This window comes from Eriocheir sinensis, unplaced genomic scaffold (genome assembly GCF_024679095.1).
Source record: "Eriocheir sinensis breed Jianghai 21 unplaced genomic scaffold, ASM2467909v1 Scaffold1276, whole genome shotgun sequence".
NCBI classification, from domain to species: domain Eukaryota; kingdom Metazoa; phylum Arthropoda; class Malacostraca; order Decapoda; family Varunidae; genus Eriocheir; species Eriocheir sinensis.
The window spans coordinates 80001-91648 of record NW_026110602.1 but is presented as its reverse complement, the minus strand read 5'-3'; the positions used below and the strand labels follow the sequence as shown (position 1 = coordinate 91648).

At 46.5% G+C, this 11648-nt stretch overlaps 1 protein-coding gene across 1 annotated transcript in view; it reads left to right on the top strand.

Annotated features, from left to right (window-relative positions):
* Positions 1 to 200: 200 nt before the first annotated feature.
* LOC126989729 (angiotensin-converting enzyme-like protein Ace3) overlaps positions 201 to 11648 on the top strand; it is a 12351-nt gene continuing 903 nt past the window's right edge. The window contains exons 1-4 of the mRNA XM_050848342.1: positions 201 to 224; positions 710 to 801; positions 2598 to 2785; positions 10607 to 11648. The exon at positions 10607 to 11648 is cut by the window's right edge and continues 903 nt beyond it. Coding sequence (XP_050704299.1) covers positions 201 to 224; positions 710 to 801; positions 2598 to 2785; positions 10607 to 10701 — 399 coding nt within the window. The 3' untranslated portion in view covers positions 10702 to 11648. The remainder of the gene's footprint in view (positions 225 to 709; positions 802 to 2597; positions 2786 to 10606) is intronic.

Here is an 11648-nt window from a genome sequence, read left to right as displayed (position 1 = left end):
CATTCTTAGCCTATAATAATAATAATAATAATAATAATAATAATAATAATAATAATAATAATAATAATAATAATAAGTGAGAGCCAAAATCATCTGAGAATACGGGCCTTGGACAGTTCGGGGATACACTCACATTAGAAAGGTTTTCGTAGAAGGTATGGGTATTTCCACGCTTAGTTTTATAAGAAATTTTTGTGAATATGGACCCAGGAACAGACCGCCAGGTTAGGTTCTGGTGAGGTTGTGCTTCTCTTTCCTCTCTTAAACTCCTTTCTTCTGTGACTTCTTCGACAGATCCTGGAATCCCTTATCAAATATGGGTGTGTGAGCCCCGAAATGTGAGAATATGGACTCAGGAATAGACTGACGGGTTAGGTGTTGGTGAGGTTGTGCTTCATGTGCTTGTCTTATGGTCATAATCTTAAACAATTTGGCCCGAAGCACACACACTTGACAAGGCTTTCGTAGGAGTTTTGGGGCATTTCCACGGATAGTTTTATAACGTTGGTAATAGTCTGACTCTTTTTCTATATCATGAACCCTAAAAACACATTAGAACCCGACAGATTTTCTTTTATGGGTATTTCGTAGTTTTATAAGAGGTGTTTGAGAATATGAACCCTCAGGAATTAGTAGCTGGATTACGTTTGGGTGAGGCTGCGTTTCTTGTCCCTCTTTTAACACCTATCTTCGGTGACCTCTTCCGCAGATCCTTGAGTCCCTGTGCGAGGCCGCGGGTCACAAGGGGCCGCTGCACGCCTGTGACCTCTATGGCTCCGAGGCGGCGGGCAGAAAGCTGGCGTGAGTGTGTGTGTGTGGGGGGGGGGGTGGAGGGGGGAGAGCGGAGTTGTATGTTGGGGGAGGTGTTGTGTTGTGTTGTGTTGTGTTGTGTTGTGTGTGTGTGTGTGTGTGTTGTGTTGTGTTGTGTTGTGTTGTGTTGTGTTGTGTTGTGTTGTGTGTGTGTGTGAGTGTGTGTGTGTTTCTCTGTATTTTCCTGTCTATAATAATACCTTCTCCGTCTGTTTGTTTTATATTCGTTTGTTTGTTGATTCTCTCTCTCTCTCTCTCTCTCTCTCTTGCTGTCTGCTTGTCTGTGGATAATTTTTGTCTGTTTTCTATTAGTTGGCTTCTCTGTGCTGTTTTTTTATATATGTCTTTCTGCCTGTTATGTCTGTCTCTTTGATTTCCCTATGTCGCCTGCCTGTGTATATGTCTTCTAATTCTCTGTTTATGTATGTCTGTTCGTCCTTACCTGTGCCTATCACTTTGTGTATGTCTGTCAGTCTGTTCGGAGTGCTCACACCTCTACCTCCCCTTCGCGTCCCGTCAATTCCCTTCCTCTTACTGGTAGTCTTCTACCTCTCAAACTCAGCCACAATGTTGCCTCTTTCTATCTTTATCGATATTCTTATGATGATTGTTCCTCTGAACATACTAACTGCATAATCCTCCAATCCCACGGCCTCGGTGCACACGACTTTACATTCTAGCTCATCCCTATACAGTCTAAATCCACTATACAAGAGTTAACTAACATTTCATTCTTTCATCAATAACTGCCTAAATCCTTCCCAAATCCTTTTAACAAAAGTTAACCAGCATTTTAATTCTTTCAACCCTATACTGTCCAAATCCCTTATGTAAGAGCTAACCAGCATCTTCATTCTTTCATCCTTTCCGCTGGGAAACTCTGGGGCAGCCTTCCGACATATGTATTTCCCCCCTGCCTACAACTTGAACGCCTTCAAGAGAAGAATATTAAGACACCTCTCCACCCAAAACTTCCCTTTCCTCTGGCCTCTCGTTCTTTTTTCTTTTACTGGGGCAGCGTCTAGCGGGCCTTCTTATTGTTGTTTTTTGTTGTTTGCCACTGAGCAACCTCCCTTGCTGCGAAAGAAAAATATGCGAGTAAAAAACAAACTCAAAATATTAGAGAATGTAGACCAACGCTTCATTAATGAAACAAAACCAGGTGGAGTGTCGGGAGAAAAAAACAAAATGGAAAAATTAAATATGGGAACAGGAAGCATATCTGATTATTCACCCTCCCTATATTCACTATATATTCACTCACCCTACTATAGAATGGATATCAAAATGTTAGAATCGGTGCAGAGGAGGATGACTAAGATGATTCAGGGGTTGAGAAACTTGCCATACGAGGAAAGACTCAAACAGTTAAACTTGCATTCTCTAGAAAGGCGAAGGGTGCGTGGAGACATGATCGAGGTTTATAAATGGATGAAGGGCTTTAATAAGGGAGACATTCATAAGGTTTTGTTGGTAAGAGAACCGGGTAGGACACGAAGTAACGGGTTTAAACTGGATAAATTCAGATTCAACAGGGACATAGGCAAAAATTGGTTTACTAACAGGGTGGTGGATGAGTGGAATAGGCTTAGCAGTCATGTGGTGAGTGCCAATACAATTGTCACATTCAAAAATAGATTAGATAAATTCATGGACAGCGATATTAGGTGGGGTTAGATACACGGGAGCTTAGGGTCAAAGGAGCTGCCTCGTACAGGCCTACCGGCCTCTTGCAGACTCCTGCGTTCTTATGTTCTTATGTTCTTATGTTCTCGTGGCCCCATCAGCGAGGCCATGCGCCTGGGGGCGTCGCGGGCCTGGCCTGAGGTGCTGCAGGGGCTGACGGGGGCTGACCACATCACCGGTGAGCCCCTCAAGCGATACTTCCGGCCGCTGACGGACTGGCTGACTGAGGACGCCCTGACGGCTGGGCTGGGCGGCGGCCTGGGCTGGGGGGCGTCCTGGAGGCTGCCGGGTGAGTGGGCAATCCTTAGTAGTAGTAGTAGTAGTAGTAGTAGTAGTAGTAGTGATAGTAGTAGTAGTAGTAGTAGTAGCAATAGTAGTAGTAGTAGTAGTAGTAGTAGTAGTAGTAGTAGTAGTAGTAGTAGTAGTGCTGGTGATAAGTAGTAGTAGTAGTAGTAGTAGTAGTAGTAGTAGTAGTAGTGGTAGTAGTAGTAGTAGTAGTAGTAGTAGCTTTGTCTGCCATTGCCAAGACCGAGCCACACGCTGCCTATTCAGCGTACACCCACGGCATCCAACATCGGTGGACGTTCCTGATGCGCACCATCCCCGGCATCAGTCCACTCCTCCGACCACTGGAAAATGCCGTCAAGAATGTATTCTTGCCGGCGCTGGTGAAATCTCATGCTTTGGGGAAGGAGGAGAGGGATATGCTAGCACTTCCTCCAAGACTGGGTGGGATGGGGATCACCAACCCTGAGAAGCTGGCAGATAAGGAGAACCAAAACTCCATCAGCCTTACCAGGTCACTCATCAACAGGATCATCGCTCAGGAGGCAGAGGGCGAGATAGACCAAACAGAAATAAGAGATATTAAAAGAAAAATCTCAGAAGAAAGGCAACAGGCCCAAAAAGACGAGCTGGACCGTCTTACACACCACCTGTCCACAGAAATGGGTAAAAAAATACACACAGCACAGGAGGCAGGCGCCTCTAACATGCTAACGTCATTACCAATCAGAGCAAAGGGCTTCAGCCTCAACAAACAAGAATTTGTCGACGCCATTGCTCTGAGATATGGCTGGCCGATTGAGGGACTGCCTGATCTCTGTGCATGTGGATCACCAAATGATGTCACCCACACCATGACATGTTAAAAAGGAGGCTTCGTCTGTATTCGACACGATGAAGTGAGGGATCTGACAGCCAGCATGCTCGGGGAGGTATGCCAAGACGACACTACCGAGGCGGCACTGCTTCCCCTGGACGGCGAACACCTTCGGTACAGGACGGCCAATACCTCACAGGAGGCACGGGTTGATGTAAGTGCCAGCGGGCGTTCATGGACATCCGCATATTCGACCCGATGGCTGCCTGTCACCGTGAGCTGCCCCTGGAAGCCGCCCACCACAGCAACGAGCAGGAGAAGACAAGGGCATACGGTGAAAGAATCCAACATGTGGATCAGGGCAGCTTCACCCCCCTCGTCTTCACCACATCCGGCGGGATGGGTCCCAGGGCCCAGTGCTTCTACGCACGCCTCGCGGAACTAATCTCAGAAAAGAAGCGTCAGCCAAGGAGCCACGTTGTCGCCTGGATGAGGTGTCGCCTCTCGTTCTCCCTGCTCAGGTCGGCCATCCTATGTCTCAGGGGCACCAGACACTCTGACCCAAAAGCCACCAACATCTCCAATATGGACTATGAAGCCACAGTGGTGGAGAGGGACATTAGAGTGGGTCGGGAGTGACTTGAGTAGGGAAGGAAAGGGGGATCTGGACGTAATAGATGATAGGTGATTTAGTGCTAGGTAGTATTAGTGATATGGTTGGATGCCACAGTCATTAGCGAACAGAGTTGGGGCTAATGACCTCCAAGCTATGGAGCCCTCCATGATTATGTGTCGGAAAAATAAACATGGGTGGAGGTATCATTTATGTGTAGTAGAAAAAAAAAGTGATAGTAGTAGCAGTAGTAGTAGTAGTAGTAGTAGTAGTAATAGTGATAATAGTAGTAGTAGTAGTAGTAGTAGTAGTAGTAGTAGTAGTAGTAGTAGTAGTAGTTGTAGCAGTAGTAGTAGTAGTAGTGATAGTAGTAGTAGTAGTAGTAGTAGTAGTAGTGGCAGTGAGGGGAGGCGGGGGCTGAGTGATAAGCGTGTGGGCGCGGCATCCAGGACGATCCAGGTTTGCGACCTGCCCGCCGCCACAAGCTGAGACTTTTCAGTCATAGCCGAGTGGCCTAAAGCCCCAGTGACACTAACTTTACGACCTGATAACGACCACCCGCGACCCCAATATGCTGCGATTCACACCCATAGCTTCCCGACCAGGTAGGTAACCGAACAGTCGTGCGACCGAACAGCTACCGGAGGTCGTCCAGTGTCCGTCCAGTGGGTGGCCGGACGGCGACCATGTTCAGATTTACACCTTGACCTCACACTTGGAGTCCGGCCAAAACGCCCACCATGTGCCGACCGGTGACAGACAAGCAAGGGACGGTCGCTCATCATCGGCGACCGGTACGCGTTCTGTCGCAATGAGGACGACGATCTCCCGTAACGACTGGCCGTATTAAGTTGCATGTCGGTATGCCGTTCAGCCCAGGGTCAAAAGAGAGAGGATCTACCCACGAGCACGCCAAATTTTAAATCAACTTCCCGCATGACGTCATGAAGTGGACGGTTTGTAGGGTCACTGGTCAGTCATAGTCCGCCCCTCAGTCAACAGACGGACGTGGGAGTGTAACGTGTTCCGTGTTTATATAGTTGGTATATAGTTTGGTTATATAGCTAGTAAGTTTCCACAGTATGATTTTCTCGGACAGAAAGTAAGTGAAAGAGGGTGATCATTCATTTTTTCGAGCCATAAGCAGAGGAAACCTAAGATACCAAGCAAAGCATTCATTGCATAGCTTAAACAAATAGCAGACATGTTGGTGTCTTATCATGGAAGAAAGGAACTAAAGCCAGGTAGGAATTCAATAAAGATTATAATAAAATGTAAATTTACCATTAGAGGTAATTACATATTCTGTAAGATACAGAAAATTCTTTTTTTAGAATCAGGGTTCTATACAGAGAAATTAATAACTCTTCTAAGAAAATAAAGAAATGACCAAGCAGATAAGATAAATTAGATATGTGTTTTATGTGCCACACCACTGAATAAATATTTAGCTAAACTATATAATGACCTTTGAAATTGCTCCATTCTATTCACCAGCACAGTGCCTTAGAAACATAACAATTCCTGGGGGTAAATAAGACATTTTTAGCAACGTGTGGAGATTTTGCAAAAGGCAGGTGCTCGGGGCTGGAAAAGGGCAACTCATTTTTAGTGTTTTGAGACCGCACTTAGGTGTGTGTGTGTGTGTGTGTGTGTGTGTGTGTGTGTGTGTGGGTCTGTGTGTGTGTGTGTGGGTCTGTGTGTGTGTGTGTGTGGGTCTGTGTGTGTGTGTGTGTGTGGGTCTGTGTGTGTGTGTGTATTTTGAAACTTTTTACAAAAATAATATCATCAAGATGGCTGAGCCACTATAAAACACTCGCCTATTCCACAACGGGCTGGGCCGACCATCAGGCCCCACCAGTGGAAAAGCCTAACTGCGCAATAGGCCGCGACGTAAAAAAAAAAATCACTTTAGAGTCTACAACAAAATTCCTGCTTATCTGCCTCCCATCCAGCTGCAGCACCTCCCCTCCTGCCTCCCTTCCACCTGCTGTAATTAATAAAGCATTATATTCATTATGTCTATCAACATACAAATAAATGTTTAAATACATTACAAAAACTTAAGAGATCAATCCGTAGGCCAATTTAAATTTTATTTTAGTCAACGCTCGACGTGAATACTTCCGTTTTCTATGACTTCGCTCCCCTCTCGTTCCGCTTCCTGACGTCATTTTCTGCGCGTGAGTAGCCCCCAACTCTTTTGATCCTGGTCCAATCTACCACCGGTCGACGCATAACTCGTCGTGTGATGGGAAGCCGAATGCCAGCCACGGTCAGTGACAAATGTAAAGGGGATGCCGAACATCAGCGACCACCTGCGTCCACGGCAAGTGGACGGCGTCCGCTCGCCATCCGGTTGCCGTTCACCAGTTAAAGGCCCAGTCACACTGACTTTACGACCTACTGACGACTTCCAGCGACCTGCAGGTCGCGGGAGGTCTCACATGGTCGTGCGTGCGATCGTCATGAGTCTCCGTCTGCCGTGCAACCGAAAAGGTCGGCTTGAGGTTTTAAGTGCTGCACTAAAACCTCAAGCCGGCCTCTCAGGTCGCTGTCGGTCGTAAAAAAAGGTTGCCGTCCGGTGGCCGAATGGACTGCGTCTGGACGGCAAGCAGACTGCCACCGGTGGCCGACAGGTGACCATTAACTGTTGAACGGCGACTGGATGGCAAGCAGACGCTGTCTGGTTGCCGTCAGATAGTGGGAGGTCGCTGATGTTCACCGTCCACTTTTCATCTGTCATTGGCCGAGGTCGACGTCTGGCCTTCCACCACACGGCGAGTTGTGCGGCGACCGGTTGTAGATCAAACCACTCTTGCCCGGAAATGAGATACATTCCTGAGCAGTGACGTCCCACGTCCCTCAGCCCGTCCAAACTCCGTCCCGACTCAACCTGCTCCACAGGTCAAGCACACGGGCAAATGATATATGGGTCAACTCTGCCTAACCAAAATAAATTACTGCAGGACATGATGTGCACAAGAGTAACAATGAGAGTCTGTAGAGTTAATGGCTTTTATCCATTTCAAAAAGAATTGTTAATTTCATCTTTTGCTCTGCCCAGGGTGATGGAAATTCTTTAGAACGAATATGATGTAACATGCATACTAACAACAGGTTAAACCAGAATTGCTTGGAGCATTTTTTGCATGTCTGCGGCACATGCGGAGCGGGGGAGGGGGGGGGGCACAAATATCCGTCTATTGCTGCAGTGAAGCATAGAATACTTTCATTACCATTATAAGTAACTATTTTTTACAAATAATTTACAGATATAAGAATGAGAAATGTGTATTATAACTGGGTGATAATACTATATACTGTAACACGTCAGCAGCAGGTCGTTTAAGCCCCGTTCACACTGTGCCGACTCTGGGCCACGACTACCCACGACTCTAGGGTACACGAGGTCTTGGGTGTTGATGTGAAAGGCTCGGGCATGTCTTGAAAGAGGTCTTGAGACTGTTGCCAAATGCTGCGCCGACGTCGTGACGGGAGTCTGGAGTCGTGAGGGTACGTTAGCACGATATGCTGGCAACTAGTTGACCGAATTTCCCAGACAGTTGGCAAGACACCAAGACCCCAATAAAACCCCCCCCCCCCCCCCCCCCCTTGCCTGTCGGTCACCGGTCGGCGTATGGGGGGTGTCTTGGCTTGGCTCCAGGTCTGAGGTCAAGGTGTGAATCTTACCATGGTCGCCGTCCAGCCACCCACTGGTGACTGGATTCGACGGACACTGGACGGACACTAAACGACCGCCGGTAGCACGGCTACTCTACCACCTATGTGGTCGGGGAACGGTGGGTGTGAATCGCAATATTTTGTGGTCGCGGGTGGTCGTTAGCAGGTCGTAAAGTCAGTGTGACTATAGCTTTAACGGTCATATGTCGGTGACCGGTGGAAGTCCGCAAATGCGGGTAAGTGTTTATAGCGGCACCATCGTGCTTGGCTGATGCTGCCCCCGCAGCTTATCTTCGTTCCTCTCTTTTAGAAAGAAAATCTAGAGTCCGGGGTTGATGGGTGGTCTTCAAGACAGCATGTCTTAATGGGGACCTCCCCTGGACCTTGACTTTCAGACACTATCCATTCGGCCACCGGACATTTACCTTTATACGACCGGCAGTGACCTGAGGGTCGGCTCGAGGTTTTTGGTGCAGCACCAAAAACCTCTATCCGACCTTTCCGGTCGTATGGTGGACGGAGACACATGAAGATCGCATGCACCACCAAGAGCCCGCGACCTGCAGGTCGCGGGAGGTTCCCATTAAACCGTAAATTCAGTGTGAGTGGGATTTAATTAAGACTAACCATATGCTATCTAGAAGACCACCCATCAACCCGGACTCTAAATCCGCCCTCTAAAAGAGAGGATCAGAGATGAGCTCGGGGGTTCAGCAAAAGCCATGCGCGATGATACCACTTTAAACACTTACCTGCGCCATGACAGACTGGGGCCGATCATCAGGTCCATCCAAGAAAACCTACCGGCGCCACTGGCCGAAAAGTACAATAAAAATAGTAGTAGTAGTAGTAGTAGTAGTAGTAGTAGTAGTAGTAGTAGTAGTAGTAGTAGCGTAGCAGTAGGAGGAGGAGCAGAAGGAGAAGGAGGAGGAGGAGAAGGAGCAAAAAGTGTAGATAGTTAATGAGACAACACTCGCGACAGTCCCTTGTAACCGAGGCGACGGTAGCGCGCCAAGCGGCACGCGCGTAACATTACTTGACGGAAGGTAAATGACACGAGCACTCGGTTATGTGCTGCTGTAATAGCATTAATTCCCGTCAGAAAAGGCCTAGACTATTATTTTTTCGATGTACAAACAACAAAGAAAAGTTGACTTTGTAATTTCAATCGCATTTTATAAAGATTATTTAGATTACACTTGTCAGACACCCCAGTCAGTAATTCAACCATACTACCATCACCACCACCAGTCAGTCAGTCAGTCACCAACGTCTGTCAGCCACCTGGGCCAATGTTAGCCGCTTTTGTTAGGAGTTTTTAAGTGTTTTTTACTTTTCAAAGTAGTTGGTGTTAAGTGTTAAGTTTAAGGCGCGAACTGTTATCTCACGTCAGGTCCGGTGTGCCGTTGCCTGCTTTCTCCAGTTGATTGAAGTGGTTGAGACAACACAATAGCCTTTACTTAAGTGAGGTGTATTATGTTTTGGCCGAGCGGAGCCGTTAAGTTTACTTTGAGTTCACTTAATTTACTCTCTCTCTTTCTCTCTGGTTGATTTAAACAGTTATTTTGGGCGTTTTAACTATATAACGAGTCTTACAGAATAATTACAGGTTTTCTGGAGGAGTCGTACGCACACCCACGAGCAATGATCTGCTCTCGCCCGCCGCCCGCTGATTATTGCCGGCTTCTCGCGGCTGCAGGAGCAATCCGGTGCAGCAGGTTTGTTGAATCAGCACCGTTCCTACGGCAAGGAGCACCTCCTAAGCACAACCTAGCACCTACGTGTTAGTAAACATCCTGTGGCGCGGCTGTGCCATGGCGTTGCGACATACATTCACACATTCACATGTACATTATAATATACATATTACACCAACAAGTGGTTATGTAACTTATTAAGAATGTAATCTTTTCTATTGCCTAGCCCTAATCTAAAATATAAGAACATATTTTAGGCTCTCCACCAAAGTACTACAGCCTCTCCAACTTGTTATAATAGGTTACACTTGTGTTACAGGCTACAAGTGCTTATAAAAAAAATATTATCTATCTTCGCTCTACTTAATAAAAAAAAATATCTATTCATATATTTCCTTTAGAATATTAGTAAGTTCTCCCAATCAGTGCACGTGCATCGTTACATAAATGACAGTAAAGAAACAGTACACATTGTATTGCAACAAACCACATAAGTGACAACATTCACATAAGCATCGGAGTGTATGTATTGTGCCGGCGCACACAGCTGTCACAACAAATTACGCGCACGTCGCTTGGGGGCCAACGTCGCCCCAGTTACAGGTTGCTCATATGGGAGCTCGCGAGTGTCCCCTCGCCTCTTTACAGTATTCTGCATCATTCATATATTGATTTTTTCTTCTCTTCCATCTGTCATTCCATCTACCAGTCCTTCTATTCTGTTCATTACTTTCGCTTCATTGTATATAATAATATTCGCTTTTTAACAGTAATTTTCATGTTATATATTTATTTTCTCTTTTCTCTGTCATTCTATTCTATCCGTAACCCTCTTTTGATTATATACATTCCACCTCTGTACAATATTATCCCTGATTCGTATATTAATTATCTCTTACCTCCTCGTCACTGGTCTGTTACTTTCTTTTAATTTCACATATTCGCCTCTTTACAGTATTGGTTGATTCACACATTAATTTTCTCTTCTCTTCTCTTTTTCGTCTGTGTCGTCAGATGAGCGCGGCGGGGCGGTGAGGGAGCGGGCCTGGCAGGGGGTGCGCTGGGCCGTCCTGCTCCAGGTGACCCGGACACTGACAGACCGGTACTAACACTGCCAAGACTGACACCGCTAATACAAACAAGAACAGCATCACGAAACTAACAGATTATGGCACTAACAAATTCAAACCAAGGAGGATATATACAGAAGATGGGTCTATCCATGTACTCCTCCACGCTGAAGTGGTTAACGTGTTTAGCTACGAATCCGCGGGCCCAGGTTCAAATCCCTACCCGGGAAGTCGGCGTGCATAACACACAGCTGTTCATCCTCCTTTGAAGGGTGGACGATAAATGGGTACCTGGAAAATCTGGGGAAGGTGAAGTGTGGCAGTCCCGGATGTCACACTGGCCCCGTGTCCCGGGAAAAATGTGTCCTAACAAACCACAGGCTCAAAGGTCCAACGCGACGGAAATGAGCACCGCAGCCACGCGCACGTAAGGTATATGTCCCAAATTTTACCTTACGTTGAAAACTCAAACCAAGGCGACTATTTAGTTTCCAGTCTGACTGGGTTACATTCAGAACATCAGTATACTGGCAGTAATAATAACAGTGGCTGCCAACACCCCATCATTTTCTGCTGCTGCATCACACGACGAACTCGGTCTGTATGGAGGACAATATATAACTATCTTCAAGCTGAGGAAAGTGGATCCAAATACAAAAACAATGTATAGATATGTTGTACTTATACATTAAGAAATCTAAATTTAGGGAGGTGACACATCATTAGAAAATAAATTTATCTACTGTGGGAATTCTCTCTCTCTCTCTCTCTCTCTCTCTCTCTCTCTCTCTCTCTCTCTCTCTCTCTCTCTCTCTCTCTCTCTCTCTTTGTGTGTGTGTGTGTGTGTGTGTGTGTGTGTGTGTGTGTGTGTGTGTGTGTGTTTGTTGGTACGTATATATGGGGAGGTGGTGGCCGAGTGGTTAGCGTGCGGGCCAAAGTCTATATATATACCAAGTCAAGTCACTCTGTCTTCAAAACTGCGACCA